Source organism: Pseudopipra pipra, chromosome 4 (genome assembly GCF_036250125.1).
Source record: "Pseudopipra pipra isolate bDixPip1 chromosome 4, bDixPip1.hap1, whole genome shotgun sequence".
Taxonomy (NCBI): domain Eukaryota; kingdom Metazoa; phylum Chordata; class Aves; order Passeriformes; family Pipridae; genus Pseudopipra; species Pseudopipra pipra.
Window position 1 is genome coordinate 33979514 of NC_087552.1, and position 18557 is coordinate 33998070.

At 36.5% G+C, this 18557-nt stretch overlaps 1 protein-coding gene across 4 annotated transcripts in view; it reads left to right on the forward strand.

The window, feature by feature from the left end:
• RAPGEF2 (Rap guanine nucleotide exchange factor 2) overlaps nucleotides 1-18557 on the forward strand; it is a 181132-nt gene that overhangs the window by 53815 nt on the left and 108760 nt on the right. For all 4 annotated transcript variants that reach the window (XM_064652356.1, XM_064652354.1, XM_064652353.1 and 1 more), the window contains exons 3-4: nucleotides 881-937; nucleotides 16376-16459. In XM_064652356.1, the coding sequence (XP_064508426.1) occupies nucleotides 881-937; nucleotides 16376-16459 (141 nt within the window). The remainder of the gene's footprint in view (nucleotides 1-880; nucleotides 938-16375; nucleotides 16460-18557) is intronic.

Below are 18557 nucleotides of genomic sequence, written 5' to 3' on the forward strand. Positions count from 1 at the left end.
TGTTCACATGAGCCTCTTAGGCAAATCTCTGTCTGACTGTCTGTCAAATAGCCTTGGGGTTTGCAGTCTGCTTCAGAGCCATAGAAAGGCCAAGGGAGGCAGAGGGATTTGTTTCCTTCCCCTTCCCCCCCTATCTCCCAAGTAATTTGTAGGGCTGTTTCCTTAAGACAATAGACAGAAATGGCATATTGATTTTTTTTTTACACCAAATTAACATTAGATTTCCTAATACGTGGTAAGTTCTATTATAGTTTCCCTCTATTATGCCACATTTGTCAGGGAGACAGTGAATGCAAAAGTACTTTAATCCTCCCCTCTAGACAGAGGATTTCTCTGCAGGAAATTCTCTCTACTTTGAGCCCTCTGGGATTTCAGCATTAAAATCTCATGGTAATTTTTAAGTTGCTCAATTTTAGCAAAATGAGAAGCATTGATTTACCATGCAACATAATTTCTTGTTTTATCTATTGAGCCTGTCTTGAAAATGGGAGCAGTTTTTATATTGTTTTATTTCTGATGAGTGTTGCATATAATACATTTCCATCCACTTCTAAAATTCAGAATTGTTTTTTATAAAGCAACTTTTATCACATCGCTTTATAAAATGAGATCAGTATAATTTTATCCATTTTTATAGAATTTTTTTTATAGGAACAGTTACATCTAATGTCCTAAATCAAATCTGATCTTGGATGAACTAATAACTTTAATGCTTATATTTAACAATTTGTTTTCTTAAATTATGAATCAGCTTAGCTTTAAATTGATGGTTAGTTTCTGCTAGTGGTGGAGGCACATGGAAATGCTGAGTAACTTCAGAAAGTGAAGTCTTTGTGACATTGATAAGAATTGTAACTACAAGTGACTTCTTCTCTTTCAGAATGATGTGTGAAACTGTTAGATATGAAAGGCATGAAGCAAATGAAGTTCTGTACTAGTAAGTATTTCTGCTTCCTTTTGTAGAATATTTAAAGAATTAATTAATTTTAAAGTGAGTTGAGGACAGTGATTGATGCCAAATCCCTTGCCCGGTGCACAGTGTGTAAATATAAATGATCCACTTCATTTTCATCATCAAACAGTGGAGAAATTTGCTGGTGCCAGGGAAAGAGCTAACAGTGGCTCTTGCTCAGTGGTGCATGTTATATTAAATTTATATAAAATTAGAGGGTGTGGGATGTCTTCTCATTAGTTGTCATTTTGTTTTACTTCAGTTTTGTGAAAGTAGTAGTGATCAGCTTTTCGTGCTAGAGGTGCCAAATTGACACATATAATGTGGTTTATAATTAGCAGGGATGTGCTCTAATGTCAACTCAGATTTGCTGTAGAGATCTGAGAATTGTGATTGGTTCATTTATGCAAACAATTTATTGAAACAAAATGTTTATCGTATTTTTACTTACTGCCCTCTAAACCAGACTCCAAATGCATATTGTTTCTGGGTTATCTGGTGTTATTTGAATATTTAAGCATACAAAAAACCTGTATGATTTCTTTAATATATGTGTAATTTTTCCTGTATTGACCATCATGAAGATGATGTGATTGAACAAACTTTAATGCTAAGCCTTGACAATTCAGCAAAGTTAAATTAAGGTCTAATGAAACCCAGTAATGTTATGTATGGGAAATGCACAAGGTAAAAATCCATAGGTGGATAGATAAAATCTATAGGTGGATAGATAAGTTTAATTAGACCAGTACAATCTTTATTCATTTTACAGACTAATTTGCTGGAGACCGTTGTGCTGGTGATTTGTCCTTCTCTAGGCAGTTGGTTTGTGTCTCTTATGTGTAACAAGAGTTTCTGTTTAGACCCAGTATATTTTGGCTCATTCTAACCACTGACTTAAATTTAAATTATATGCTGAATTAATCAATACTGCTAGTTAACCATATACTTAATACAAGCAAAAGTTACAGGAAATATGTGCCTGAAAAAAGAAAATTCACAAACAGAACTAACTGTGAAATCTAGGTTAACTTGAAGTGCTTTTTGCACTTCTTTTGGACTGATTTCCTTTGTCACTCCTTTCATGTGACTTCATCTTCACTTTGGTTGTTTGCCTGTCATTCATATTTACTTGCTTCTTGACATTTTTTCCCCATGACTTATTCAGTAGATTTAATAGGCACTTTGGCAGTTTCTGGATAGAGATGCTAATGTAAAATGTGCTTGCACTAGTGTTTTACGTTTCTCATTTAATCTTTAATGGGCTAAACCTGAAAGTTAACACTGAATATTTTGTATTTAAAAAAAATTAAAAATTCAGTATTTTGAAGCCAGAAATATACGTTCTGTTACTCTGAGTAACAGAAGGTACAATTTTTTTTTTAATAAACGATTTGAGATCTACCTGGTAAGAAGATCCCATGGAACCTGCAGTCTTTTTTCAGTGTTCTATTTTTAGAATAATAAACTTGGAGGAATCCTTTTTTTGTTTCTCAAACTCAGCCTATGTGTTGAAGATGTATTCTTCTAAAAAACAGAATTCCAATTTTACAGTGTACATGTTTGGAAAAATTCTTTGAGTACTGCGGGAGTTAAGCAAACTGATAGCCAGGCCAGAATCAACCCACTCTGTTATGAGCTATACGAAATGAGTTTGAAACATGGAACCTGGTCACTTCTGTTGAACATGCCAGAATTTGTTACTTGAAGCTCTTATTTTGATCATGAAGGCTGAGGTTTTAAAAAAGCATTATATTTGAACTTTTTAGATTGTTTGTTAAATTACAACCTTATTTTTCTCCCAGTGATGGTATGTTTGCAGTGAAATCTGAATTGGGTGCTACGTCTATTAAAATAGCTGTGACTGTTGGAGTTGTTAATTGATCTGTGTATGTGACCTCCCTGAGGCACAACTTAATGTCTCAGTGCAGAAAAGCTAAATCTTTATCCCTAAGTGCTAACGTGCAAACCAATACTGTTGCTTTGTTTATTTGATCAAAACTTTCTCATTGTGAAAATTGTTTTTGTCTGCATTGTTAGCTGTATGTATAAAGAGGTAAGTTTCTATTGCGTGTATGCAATGCTGAAAATAATTATCTGCATTCCTTACAAACACAGTAATTATCCTACATTAAAAAAGAGTAGTTAATTTTCATGGTATCTCTATAGATTTTTTTTTTGACCAAAGGGGTAAAATAGGGCACGTTGTTTAAAATTGGCTCATCTCATCTGCATTTATTTTACTATCAGCGGGTATACATGGTAGTGACAAATTCTCAAACCCTACGGCCATCTCACTGTTTAAATGGAAACTGGGTTATTAGAAGTGGCAGTTCAGCTTGAGTTATTCTTTATTTGCTAGTCATCCTACTACTTGCATTTGATGGGAAGTTAATGATAAAAGGGCTCAAAAACCTGCAAAGCAAAATTTCAGAGTTGGGGTTTGCTTGACACGCATACTTGTTCTGTTTTTTTTTTAATCTACTTCTCATTAAAAAAATATTTATTTTGGTCATTTGATACATATTTTCTCAGTAGTTCAAAAGAAAAAAAGTTCCATTTTCATGTCTGCAGGATAGTAATTGTAGATGTCTCCAACAGTAAGTTTCCAATTAGCTTTTTCTTTGTGAAGCAAAGTTTTAGCAGATTTGTAGAGGGTGCTTATACCTCTTGACAGTTGAACAAAATTTTTCAGATCGAAATTTAAATGTTTGCTATGATGGCAGAGAGCAATCTTTGGCAGTAGATGCTTTGCCCTTAAGGAAATGAATGGGTCTCTAATAAATGCAGTACCTCTTTTTCCTCCTCATTTTTCGTGCAAGGGCTGTATGTGTTTTTCAGCCCTGCTCTTTGATATTTGTCTGTATGCATCAGTGGTGTTTGGCTTACTCTTTCCGTAAGGAAATAGTATATGTAGACTTTACTTATTTTCTTCCCTAAGGATATTGAATTAGCAGAAAATATTTCAAGGTTTGATGACCTGCAGTCCAAAGTCATTCAATAATAAAACCTCATGTGTTTCTGAATTTCCAGGCTGTAGTACATGTTTTTGTGATCACATTGCCTGTAATTTCTGAGCAATTGACCCTGGAACTAACTTAGGTACTGCTTATATTGTTTTTTAAAAATACAAAGGAAACTCCAATCCCAGGTTATCGTAAAGTTGTCCTAGTTTAAGAGATCCTTCAAAGGAAAGCCTGATAGAATATATGCTCCTAGCTCCCACATGTCCCCAGTGAGAAGATGTGTATTTTGGATTTAAGCTCTGATCAGTAAAAAATTTCTCAGTCTGCAGCATTTTAGTAGTAGGCTATTGGTTTTGATTGTGTTGATTCTTAGAAAAGGACAAGCGTTTAAAGAAGAGTAGTTATCTCTTGGATATCTTGAACTGAATTTCAGTGTTAATTTCTATGGCTGAAAAAAGCTCTTGTCTAATGCCAACATATTTGTGTGCTTTTATGTCATTCAGTTGTGCAGCCTTTAATGAAATTCAGTGTGGGGAATAAAAAAGTAGAAGTTGTACATGTAAAGTGGAGATTGGAGAGAAAAAATCTTCTGTAAAACCTTGAGTTATTACTACAGAGAATGTCCACAGCTGAAACGAGAAATAACAAGTTTGTTAATTTCTAAATTACTAACAATGGTAGGCAAATGTGTGGCAAAAAGCTGTATTTGTACAATTCTGTTTTGTCTTGCTTTTTTCCCCATTCTTCACTTGTCATACGATCTGGGATGAAAAACAGCCACTTCTGTTAAGACTGTAGTGCATATATGGGAGGTGGAGTGCGGAGACAAAAGGGGATGAGAATTAGAGAAGGCTCATCTTTTTTGGTATTTCCATGATTAGAACTAAATTCTCAGGCCCAGTAGCAGTAATATCACCATCCAGTCTTAGCCAAGTTTTCTGAATTACGTCACCATGGCAAATCACAAGACCCAAACACATTGGGTTTGGGTTAGCCATGCTTGGCCCAGCTATCAAAACCTGAAACAAATGAAATATGGAAAGGAAATAAAAGAGCACAACTTTTTAGTAGCTGCTCAAATACCTATTTTTTTTTTAGATGAAAATGTTAGTCTCTTTCATGAGGTAGAGCATGAAAATGCTGGAGGGCATTAACTTTGTGTAGCTTCGGGACAGGTTGTGTTAGATCATCTCCCGAGGGCACGTGGGTGAGATGGACTCAGGGCAGTGACTGGAAGGGAACTTGCAGAGCTTGCTCAGGAGGATGCTCTTCCCAGGGAAGAGACATGCTGTCATCCATCCAGGTATCATGCATTACACAGAAAGTCGTGGGGATTTTGGATGTATCTATAAAATATCTGTGTGTGCCTTAGCTAAGCAGCTGTAGGTCTGTGTAATCAACATAGAGTAGTTCTGTGCAAGGACAGTTGAGAAATAGATCTATGAGTAGTCTTTAAGAGTGTGAATCTAGGAGTCAGACTTTAAGTCTGACAATAAAAGTGACATTTATTGAATTCATAGTTCTTTCACAGTAGCATATTGTCCTGAAGACCCTCAAGAGGATAGAAACAGTGCATATAAACCAACAGAAAGTTATGCCAATGTTGCTGTACATTTCTGCATAGCTCGACTTAATTGTACGACATGTGACAAAAATGAGTTTAAAGCACCTTCTTTAGCTATTACTGCATGATTTTTAAACAGAACAGCATTGCTGAGACCACCTTACTGAAATTGTATTGAGTGCTTTTATGTTCTGTAGGTGTTCAAGAAATTTTATGATGTTAGTATCATAAAAACTAGTTATTCTATACAGATATAATGTATGTGGTTTATAGCTATCTATGTTTATATCTTACAGATATAAAGCTTAAGTCCGAAAAGACTGCAGAAAGTAATTGCTAGAGAAATGTATGAGGATTAATCTGGTGTTTCCACTAGTGATATTCCAAATTGTCAGTAAAATTAATACCTTGTATTCCTTAATACTTTAACCAGAATTTCTGAGTTTTGGACAGAATGCACCTTTTTGTGGGGGCTTGTGTCATATTTCTGCAGTTGCTGTCCTTGTTTACTGAATATTCTTGACTTCACAGAACCCCTATGAAAGATTTCTTCCTTGGTCTTATTTAAAATGCACTGAATAGACGTAGTAAAGTCAGAGTATGTCTTCTTCAGAGAAGCAGAAATAAAACAGAGCTGAGAGTGTGGAGTTTGTTTGGTCATAGATTGGACTCAGTCTCGGAGGTCTTTTCCAGCCTGATTGATTCTGTGATACAGGTGCCCAAGAAGGCCAATGTCATCCTGGCTTGGATCAGCAATAGTGTGGCTGGAAGGACCGGGGCAGCACTGGTGAGGCCGCACCTTGAATCCTGTGTTCAGTTTTGGCCTCCTCACTACAGGAAAGACACTGAGGTGCTGGAGCATGTCCAGAGAAGGGCAACGTTGCTGGTGAAGGGTCTGGAGTGCAAGTCTTATGAGGAGCAGCTGAGGGATCTGGGGTTGTTTAGCCTGGAGAAGAGGAGGTTCAAGTAGATCTTATTGTTCTCTACAGCTACCTGAAAGGATGTTGTAGCAGAGTGGAGATCGGTCTCTTCCATGTAAGAAGTGATAGGACAAGAGGAAATGGCCTCAAGTTGTGCTGGGGAGGTTTACATTGGCTATCAGGAAAGATTTCTTTACAGAAATGGTTGTCAAGCACTCACACAGTCTCCCCAGGGAAGTGGTTGGGTCTCCATCTATGAAGGTATTTAAAAGACATTGTAGATGTGGTACTTGGTGACATGATTTAACGGTGAATATAACAGTACTGGGTTAATGGTTGGACTTCATCATTGTAAAGGTCTTTTCCAACCTAAATTATTCTAGGATTGCTGGGTCAGTATCTGAATTTTCAGGTGTGTATATATGTATAAAATGTATTCATATATTCATGCTGCTTGTACATCCATAGGTTTCTGTGGAAATCCTGCAGCACTATATTTAATAATGCAAAGAACTGCTGCAGCAGGGCTGGTCTCTTCTTCCTTTTTTTTTTTCTTCTTTGTCCTGAAAGTATTCCTAAAGGTGTATTGCACCTTCTGCTAGTTGGACAGTTGCCAAAATAGCATTGGGATACTGCCAGTTCTGCACTGCAGTAAATCAGGAACTTGAATTCATATGTTGTATTGTGAATGCATTTTCTGTGGGAAATTTCTTAGGCAATGTGTATCATTAAAACAAACACGTTCAAGGACCTGACAGTTGTCTCTGTATAAACAGACACTGAATCAAGGCTTCTTAGTAGTGTCAGTGATCAGTGTTAATCTGTTGGCTTTGCATAGCCAGTTCCAAATTTCTGTTACTGTTTGACCTGATTTTGAGACTTCTTTGAATGACACCTGAAGTAATGGTTTTGCACCTTCTTCGCTGTAAATGCTTCACTAAAACCTATCGTATTTTTGTTGTTGCTGTAATTCTGAGAGGGGCCCCCTGGTGGTCTAGTGGTTAGGATGCGGTACTCTCACTGCCGCAGCCCGGGTTCGATTCCCAGTCAGGGAACTCCCCCGGGCAGATGGATCTCGTCAGCCCTGTAAGACCATCCATCTAAGAGAAGGTCACTCTAAACAAACCTACGTCCTGAGGACCTCGCTGCCACCGTCCAAGCTCGCTCGGCCCCGGCAGATGAACCTCAGGATTAAAGGGTGGGCTCAGTTCAGCGCACACTGTGTCTCACCTAAAAAATCCACTGCGCAGGTTCAAAGGGTAATGACCTTTCCCAAATCTTCGTTCGCGAAGACTGGCCATGATGAATTCTGAGAATAAAAGCTTTGATTTTGGAGAAACACTAGGAGGCGGTTAGATATAAGAACAGATTTGTCTGTCTTGACCACAGAGTATTTTAGATCCAAGATCATTTTATTTTACTACTTCCGTAATTTTTTTTCTTATAATTTAGGAGACTATAATTTTGTTTTCAATTTCTCTTCTGCTATCAAGGGATAATTCACTGTACAAGGTTAGGATCAAGATTTCAGTGACAGTAGGTCAATTAGCTTGTGTGTGTTTGCATAATATATTTATTGATTACCTGTTTAATCACCTGTCTTAGACTGACAGGCATTACTGACACTGCAAAAATCTTTAATTTGACTGAATTTTCTGTTTTATTTGTATTGATTTTATAAGTGGAAAAGAATACAAATAAATTTAATATTCTAAAGAAGAATATACTTCTGATTATTTGTTTTCAGAATACTGAGTAATTGCTTTCCGTCGTTCATTCTTTTTCATTTCCCATTCTTTCTACCAGGAGACGAGACACCAGTTTTCATCTTGTGTCCATTAATAAAAGATAATCATGGACATCAGTTGAAATATGCACTTTAAGATGCTTGTTTAGTGAAAATCAGAAGTTCTAAATTCTTAGTTAGCAGTTTTATTACTGAATATATTTTTAACTTTGTCTTATATTTATTCTAATCTTCACTCTAATTATGACTTCAATATGTTCATATAACAAAAAAGTATTTGAAAATTGTGGCTGATGCATCAAGTACCAATCTCTTTTATTTCTGTGTTTGGGATATACCTGCTAATGTCATCAAGAGCATCTAAAATGCTCTGGCAGATGTCAGGTAACTGCTTAACTGGCTTAATAAGGAGGATTATAAGGATTATAGACAGTGCTGACAATGTTAATAAATGGTTATCTGGCTATTCTGAGTGTTAAAATACTACAGTGCTAGTGGACAGGATCTTCAGGCAATGAGAAATCTACCTGAAAGAATTGTTCAACTTAGGCATGTTTGACGTTCCAAGGCACTTCAGGGCTAACGTTTAATTGTGGCAATGGTTATTCAATTAAAATGATAAACTACCTGTAGCTTTCAGCAGACAGAAGTTAACCAAAATGAGCAAAGAGAAACAGACAGATTAATCTGCTGGAACAATATCCTGTGGAACATAAGCTTGCAGAGCAATGTTCTTTGTGATTTCTTCTTGTGTTGTGCTTAAATGCCTGAAAGAGGTCCCAGTTCTGACATGTCAAGTTTTCATTGTTTCTCCCTCTCAGAGGTGGAGATCTGGGAGCATGAATAATGTTTTCAGAATTACTCTGTGCTTACTTTCTGAAATTTATTCAACTTTGAACAGCATTAAGTATGATTACATGACAATGTAATCTTCTTGGTACATCTTGGTTTGTAATATATGTTCTTTTGTCAGAACAGTACAAATGTTGTAGTTTGTAGTATGACGGTACTATATCCAGTTTAAATATAAGTCTTGAATGAATCCTTTAGTGGTTGGAATTTTAAAGAATTATTGTCTCCATAAATCAAACCAGCTCTTTCACAACCAAGAAATTGTTCTTGCTGATTTCATGACTTTTTTATGAAGTAGCTTGAAAAATTGCTCTGAATGGAAAGTAATTCTGGATGCTGATGTTTGACTTATGTTAGGGGTCCTTCCAGCATCTGGTGTTGCTGGACCATTCAGTCCAGCGTTGGAGGGAGAATGGCACCTCCATTGTTTAAGTCTCAGGATAGACACAACTCCTGTAAAAGGAATATTAAGCAGTAATTGTATGGAAGTAATTTCCATGCTTGTTTCCTTTGAGACCTGCATGCTGCTTAGCTTTTTTCAAGTGCTGTTTTAAAGGAGTTGGCTGAAAAACCAATGAACAGAAGGTGGTGGGAGCAGCAAAGACTTCTGTTCAGCATATGCTTTTAAGTCCAGGTACTGAATTTTGCACTGAAGAGAGGTCTTATTTTACAGAATTAAAACATGCCTGATAACAGTCATCACAAAGACCTGCAAATTCTTGCCACTGTGCTTACTTACGATGTTCATTATCTAGTTGAAGCAAAGGCACATGGTAAGCGTGTGCTGAATGATTCATTATTCCAGAGGTTTTAGTAGTTCTGCATCTCATTTTGGTGGAGAATGAGAATTAAATGGATTGCATTTGTTAAAATCTAACTACTTCTAAAGAAATTTTAAAGGAAAGTGATGCATCAGGACTTGTTAGGGTAGAGTAAGACACTACAGATGGTGTAGATATTTGAGATTTATTTGGCCTTTCAACAGGTTGACTTAAATCTTTACTGTAGCTGACTATTTTGGAGGGTTTTTCCGCATCTTACGGGATCAGGAAATCTGAAAGCTAGAACTGGAACATCTGTCCTACTGTAGAGAGATGCCTTATAGAATCCATAGGTGTAAGGGACACGTGTTGAAACAGGTTATTTCATGTGCATGAAATATTCTTTGATATGCTGTTAATATTTAATTCAGATACATAGTTTAAAATGTATAGTTACAAATGTGCAAGCACTGCTGATTGCTTTATATTGAAATAAAATAATTAGAATTAGAAAATAAAGCTTTGGTTTTAAGTAGTATATATGTACCTAATTGGGGATCTGGGAATAAGAAGCTACCCCTTCTAGTGGAATGAATAGATCATAGCATGAAGAGTTTGATACAAGTGCTGAAGACTTTGAGAAAGCCTGCAAGCTTTGTGGGTCTTGGAAGTCTGGAGGTTTATAACTGCTTCCTGATTTTTGAACTTTGAGTGCCTCTGAGGTCTCACAGAACAGTCATATGCTAGAAAATGTGAAGACCTAAGTCTAAAAAGACTGTCTAACCTTATCAGTGGTGACAACCTAGTGATGCCATCAGCTGTTGCATAATTATGTAATTGATGTTTCCAGACAGAACAGTTAATGACAGCTATGAAATTACTTTGCATAGTTCTGTCTTCAGATTTTTGTGTCATTTTCAAAGCACAGAGGTGTGCTGTCTGGCTGGAGGCTGTAGTTTCATTAAAGGACTACATCAAGGAAGCTGGGGAGGGAAACACAATGGGAAGACATTGCAATCCAGTTTATGGGTTTCTGTTTCTAGCTCCTGAATTCCTGTAAATCAAATTCTCTGACATTCTGGGAAATTATATATAGATTTCCCAGGAAATCCACTGCTCTCAAAAGTGCTATAATACAAGAGTCAAGATTTCAGGTCAAGCTTTATTCAGATTTCATACAACTGAAGTGCACATTATGAATAAAGCCTGCATATTGGTGAGTATTTTGGTATTGGCTTTCAGTTTTCCATCACTTTAAAGTTGTTACTATAACCTGAGTATTCTGAAAACTTTATCAGTAGGTAGCTCTGTCATATTACTTATAAGAGAAGAATACTCTTGGTACTCGAGTACTTTTTTTGTTGTCTTCACAGAGCACGGATCTTATTTTCAGGACAGAATGACTACATGTATTGATTTAATTCTTCTTACTGCCCCTTAATGTGTGACTTTTGGGTTAACTTCATTCTGATTCTCTGCAGGATAAATTGCCTGTGTCATCTTACCTTCTTGGTAATAAATCTTGTTTTCTGTAACTTGGGAAAGTGGATAGCTTTGCTGCATTCAGTAGGCAACTTTTAACAGTCCTAGGCTTCATCCCGATGAATATCCAGAACAGTAGTTGAGCTGAAACCCCCCCAGAACAAACAACAAAAACCAAACAACCCAACCCCCTCTACCCCCCAAAGAGCAACCCCCCCCCTCTTCCCACAGTCTTAGGTACTTGAAGGAATGTATTCTGTCACTTAAGCCCAACAGGTGAAGTAAAATCTTGCCTGCAGAGAAGAACTCTGATTGCCTGCTTGGAAATGTACATGTGTCAGTAATTCCTGATTTCAGTTATTTCCACTCCTCCTGTGCATGTAGCTCTACAAGACTGGAGGGAGGATGGGGAGACAAATTCAAAGCTAGGTAGAGGTGCTACTTATCTGGGTTGGATGAGCTTTGCTTTCAGCCTGATGTGAATCACAGAATCATTTAGATTGGAAAAGAGCTCTTAGATCATTGAATCCAACCATTAACCCAACACTGCACGGTCTACCACTAAATTACATCCACATCTGTGTGTTTTTCAAATACCTCCAGGGATGACAACTCAACTACTTCACTGGGAAGCTTGTTCCAGTGCTTGACAACCCTTTCAATATCCAATCTAAACCTTTCCTAGCACACTTAAAGCTGACTCTTGTCCTGTGGCTTGTTGCCTGGGAGAAGAGGTCAACCCACACCTTGCTACAACCTCCCTTCAGATAGTTGTAGAGAGTGATAAGGTCCCAGGTAGTTGTAGAGAGTGATAAGGTCCCTTTTGAGCTTCCTTTTCTCCAGGCTGAACGACCCCAGCTCTCTCAGCCACTCTTCATAAGACTTGTGTTCCAGACCCCTCACCAGCTTTGTTGCTTTGTGGAGCTTTCACTGCTCTTCCAGTGAGAACTGCTGCTTCAGTGGTTGTGGTGATGATGGACAGCAGTGGCATCCTTACTAAACTAGTCATTGGAAAGATCTTACCTGATCAGATGTCTTTCCTTTCTACATCAGCCTGACTGATAGATGCTACTGGACCCTCCCCTCAACTGTACTAGGCTGAAAAAATCCCAGTGTCCCTATAAGGATGCCTTTGGGGGAAAGTCATTAGCATCTATCCTGCTTCAGCTAATTCTGGATCAAATGAAGTTAATACCGTCTTGCAAATCCAGTCAGGGATGTGTCCTGTCCACAATAAAAGCCTTTTAAGCACAATTTGCTGTTTTCTCTATGACAGAAGAAGTATCTATAGGACAAAAATAGTTTCTAAATTCTTCTGTGGGCTGCCATGGGTAGGCAGTATTCTGGCACTGGAAGAAAACTTTATAATTGGGCTTATTCTCTAGAGTTTTGATGTTTAAAACAAAATGTGAAATGTGATTCCAAAGAAAACTTTTCAAATGTGAGTGTTCTCTATTGGGTAAAATGATATTTGCATGAGTCCTCAGGTGGATTGAAGAAGTGCTTTTGTAATTCAGCATCCCCTTCTATAGTTTCTTCTGTCTTTCATTACAGGCACAAAAGTCTTGTAGAATGCAAATGCATTGTTAATGAACAAATGTCAAGCATAGCACAGAAAACATAGAAGGTTGATTGAAAGCTACACGATATTTGAATAAGATTGTAGAAAGCCCAGAATCCTTAAAATGAAAGAACTGCATGTGTTTCTTGTAACAGTACTGTCTAGCGAAAGCTGGCTGCCAAATGGCTTTTTTGAGGCTTAATTGTAATCAACTGCGAGTGTAGCAAGTGTTGAAAAGTGCAGGAGTTATATATTGTTTTCATATGAAAGGAATAGATCAGTGTTTAATTTGCCTTTTTTTTTTTTGAGGGAAGCATGTGTGTTCTGGAGGAAGGAAAGTGTTTGCTATACGTGTGCGATTTTTTCAGATGTTTTGCTCAAGACTATATAAAGACACTACTGGTTGTAAAAATGAAGAGAATTAAAACCCTCTCAGTGTTGTTTGCTCTTAAAGACTGTCTTGGAAATATTTATGATATTTTGGCTGGCAGTGAAAGTTTTAAAAGAATACAGTGTATTTCAGGGAAGATACCTTGAATATAGACACTATATGTACTAATCTTCCACTATTGTGACACAGCAATATTGAAGATTGGTTTTTCTGTTTAGATAATTAAGAGGTTGAGTTCAGGAGATATGCATGATGCAAATTCCTTAGAGCTTATAAGTTCTCAAATGTCACTGTAAAAATAAAAACATTTTTGAAGCAGGGAAAATAAATTCCATCAGATAGTATTCCTAAAGTTTTATTTATTGTTTTAATCAGCGCTTTCAGCTGTCAAATGAGCAGATGCTTCTTTTGGTTCTGTATAAAGTAGATAAAGTATGATGCTCATGATAGATAAGTGAGAAGGAGCAAAAACTGTTGAAGAGCCAGCTTGCAGAGAAAGAAAATTAACCTGTGAACTGAGAAAAAAAAATGAAACTGAGTTGGATGATTAACTGAATGAAATGTCATGCTGTGTGTGATCAAATAAGAAAAAATTAAACCACTTCAGTTAAATGTATAATAATTTTGACTGTTTGTTAAATGATTCAAAGGTAGGTTCAAAAGTAGCATTAAAAATTTGAATATTGAACATATTGCCTGGTACTTGTGAAAGCCAGTAGCTTTGAAGTAAAAGATTTCCTACGAGAAGAGATAACTAAAGCCCCTTACATGTAGGTGTTTATTATTACAAATAATAAAAAGTTAATTAACTCTTAAAAGGAGGGAAATAAAAGATTATATATTAGTAGATTTCTACAAAAGTGAAAATATTTTCTATTGGCCTAATTTCTTTTCTGCTTCAGTTCTTTTATAATTGGAAATGGCTTTCTGGAAGTATAAACAGATCTTCTAGATGACTTTTGCTTTAGAGTTATAAAGCCTGTGACCCCAGGTTCTTATCTATCAGACTATGCTTTTATACTTGGTCCTACTGATAATTTTTAGAAAAAGGGAAAAACTGCCACCCCAAACCACAAAACTTAGTGTGTGAAAATGTAATGTACTGTAATCCACATGGAAAAATTATTATTGACATTCTAATACAGTTACTTCCAAGCTCTTTAGGAAATCACTCTCTACAGTCATTGCTGAAAATGTCTATTTCAACTGTGCTAATTAGTCCAGATTATTTGTATTTAGAATGACATCTATTGAAAAACATAACAAAAAACCCAACAGGCTTGCAGTTCAGCAGCAGTGTTGTTATATGCCTGTCAGCGTAGGATTCATGAGGGAAGGAATGTTTAAAGACATGTAACTTAACTCAGGTTCATGTTTATCCTTTTGAGAATGATATTTTCAGTTGAAGTGCTGGTTTTCTTGAGTTTGTCTGCTTTAACCTGGTTCTCTGTACTTATGTACAGTGCTCATTTTTCTAGAGCAACAAGTTTGAGGATGATACAGGTCCATGTGAGAAGCAAGCATGTGGGGCATACTTCAGAAAAGGCAGCTTGGAGTACTTCAACTATATGGAACAAAATGTTGTTTCAGCTGTGGGACTATGATATTGCTTGATTTTCTGTTGTCTGTTGGTATAAAGAAGTATTCCTGAAATCTTCATTTTAAAGATGTTAAGTTTTCACTGATCTGGTGTGTGTAGCTGACCAGTGTGGCTTCACTGGTCACGTTATCGTCTGGTAGAAAAGAAATACGAGCTCCATCATCTTATTTAGCTCTTTTGTTCTTGACCATAGATCGTGTCCTTAATTTCCTCTGTTAATTCTGTGTGTTTCTGATGTTTGTCCTTTCTCTCATGCTTTTATTATACAGTGCAAAATGAAAATAGAGCACATTTTTAGATTGGATGGTTTGCTGCTTTGCTGTCAGCTGTTTTAGGCCGGCTTCCTCCCTCTCTTGTTTTGAGGACTGCTTTATATGTACTTCTTAAATTGAAGTTCTTCAACTGAAAAGCATGGTGCTAACATGTACATTGCGTACTTAGATTTAAGATTAGGTTTAATACTAGGCTGTCATCATCATTACAAGATGTGGGCTGTTCTTTCTTGAAGTTAGGCCTAATTGTTTCTAAAGACTTGAGGCATGTAATTTAAAAAAAATGAAGGTATTACAAATTAATTAAGTAATCTGCATCTCTTAGTGGCACTAGGGTGGTTTTCAGATAAGAATGCTCACGCAGTTCATAATGACGTACTTGAGTTCAATTAATGAGTTTCTCTGGAAGAAGCAGGAGTGTTAAAAACTGAAGTAAAGTAGAGAGATTCTCAGTATTGACTATTAAAATGGACCAAGACTTCTGCTGCAACTATTTCTAGTAACCTTAATCTATTTTATTTTCCTGTCCAAACATTATTTGAACTTATCCAAGAAGAGTCTAAGTGTATAAAAAGGGTTTTGTATTACTCAAGGAGCAAGATCTGAATCTACAGTAGAATGAACTGACCTGGATGATGAAGTTCTCGTCCAGTTCTTCTATGTCATGAAGAGAGGGGAAAAGAAATTTTTTGTCCCTTTAATTGGGAATTTAGTCTTGTGCCAGGAAGAGACATGAAAGGGACAGTGCATAGTAGTAGCAGATAATGATGACTAACAAATCTAATACAGGTTTATCATCTGTGAATGTTTCCAATGGTCTCTTATATTGTGGGAAGGTAAGCTGATGTCAAAAGGCAAATTTCTGTCTTGAAGAAAGGTTTTAAGAGGAGATGGCTAGGATTGGGAAAGGAAGTCTTATTTATAGAGGGAAAGAGGCTACAGTTCTCTTCAGCAAGAGGAAAGTAATACATTCAACAGAGTACAGTACAATATGTTTACTGTAGCTTGACTTAATTTTAAACACTTTGTTATATTTAATTGGATTTCTGCTGTTATCAAATGGATAGATATATGCTTTTAAAAAAGTGAAGTAAATGAAATGAGTCATTCTTATAATGTATATATTTGCAGATGAAATTAGAATAATTTCACGGAATTGTTTTATAAATGATTGAACTGGGGCTTCCATAGTTTTGAGCATTTTTGCCTCTTAGTTCTTTGTAGTGCAAATTTGGTACTGCTTGCTGTGAGTAATTTAAATCAAGTGTTTTGAACTGTGTCCTTTTTTTTTTTTCTTTTTATTCCAGCCCTGATGATATTGGTAGCTGTTGGTATATCCTGCTGTCTGGTTCAGTCTTCATTAAAGAATCTATGTTTCTTCCAAGGAGCAGGTATGTCAGCTATGAATGTACTGCATTCTATATTTTAAACATAAATCATGAGATGTGGAAAAATTTTAGAACTAAAAGGCGGTATCTTATTCTTAATAACACACAGAAGAACACACATAAGCACACTTTTCCTTCCTTTACTGACTGTGGTAACTGTTTTATGCCCATATCTAAAATTGAAAGCATTGTGGACAGGGTACAACCATGCAAAATGTTGTACAGATGCTGTCAATTTAAAAAGTAAAACAACTGTTTTTAAAAAGTAAAAAAATGATAAAATGGAGTGAAGTACTGAGGAGTCTGTTCCTGTGAGTAGTCAAAGTAATCATAGGATGCACTAGAACTTGTGATGTTTTCCTGAGGCTTTACTTACTGTGCACAAGTCTTTGATGCATGTTTTAGTATATGCTTAGATCACGTTACTGCAGGTTTGTTGCTTCTTTTTAAGACTGTGCTTCATGCAAATGGATTTGCCATGAAGAGTGGTATTTTACATGGAAAAAAAGTTTGAGTGTCAGACACTCAAATGTATATTGCTACAGTAAAAAAAATTAATTATTTTGAGCTGTGGGAAAAATGCAAGTGATAGCAAGGATTTTACACTAACGAAGCTGAACTTGATCATTTTAGCAGAAGGAGAGCAGAATCACTTTAAGATCCTGGTTATGTGCATATTCATTTAGACTGCTCTAAAAGGCTTCTTTGAAGCAAGTGGCATGTAGTAAAATTTGTGAAAGGCAGAATGAAAGAATGACCTGTCTCTGTATGGTATCATGCTAATGAAAGTACTGGAAACTTTTTAACCATTTTAAACAGTGGAAAACCACTTTAGAGCTAGTATTGGTTGGTGCATGAAAAATTAGATCTTGGTATCTGCCTGGATGAGCAGTGCTAGTCTTGGGACTTCCATTTGGTAATGGTAGTTCTTGGTGCAGTCAAGTGTCTTGCGTTTGTAAAAGGAGAGCAGCACTGCTGATAAAATGGTAGATTTGATGTGCCATCAAATAGATGATGTTAAAATTGCAAAACTGGTTATTATAAAAAGTATCACAACAACAGATTAGAGGATCCCTGCTGCTGGCAGAGTGAAAGTGTCATCCATAAACAGGCACTGCCAGAAACAAAGCTGGCAGAAAGTGCTACCTTTAGGTATCAGGAGAAAGGATATATAATACCTGAATTAAGGTAGGGTGATTGTATATAGTCTGTGGCAAGAATCTTTCTTTGAACTACAGCAGTGTTTTTGCCTCCGCACACTCCTGGACACTTGAAGAGAGGTGAGATGAACAATGAGCTTAAGATTCTTCCTGGAAGAATGAACGGAAAATTTCAGATCCTCTGACACTAAGCAGAGCATTTCAGGGCTGTTCACAGAGAGAAATTCAGAAATTACATCTGGTGGAACAGTGTCTGAGATCTTCGTGAAGTACAAGCATGGAATTTGACATTAGGATAAGTTTCTTAGTTGTGGATGAAGTCAAGTAGATGTCAAAGTTAGTGTCTTGGGAAGTGAATGCAAGAGAGACAATTTGTTAATTAAGCAAGCTAACATAAATCTCTGAAAGCAAAATTAAGTAACTTTAATTACAAAGATAGAAAGTATTTCTGGAGAGTAAAATCGGAGTTATCTAGTGAGGGGCTTTGTGCTCAGAAGCTTTAGTCATCAAAGGGTAGGTGAGGGCCTTTAAATTTAGGACAAGGTTAATCAGGATTTTTTCTTTGTAAATGAGTAAATTGGAATATCAGGGCCTTAGGCTAATCCATGAATAAGAAATTTGGGAAAAGTGAGAGGGCACTTAGATTAAATTTCTGATTTGGAATACTGGTGGGTAATAAGTGATTTATTGATTTATTTATTTAATAAAGCAAAGCTTGAGAAGGAAACTAAGTTTTTCAGCTTTACTTACGCTACTAGTGAATTGCTCAGACAGAAATAGTAAACTGCTCAGATATACATACTTGGCAGAAGAGACAGATTAACAGGAATGCTAAAGTAAAATTTTCTGTGCTCTAGAAAAAAGGGAGAGACCTACTGAAAAGACTGCTGTCCAGAAGGAATTGATAGAGTGGTATTTTGAAATCTGAAGAGTAGTGTTAA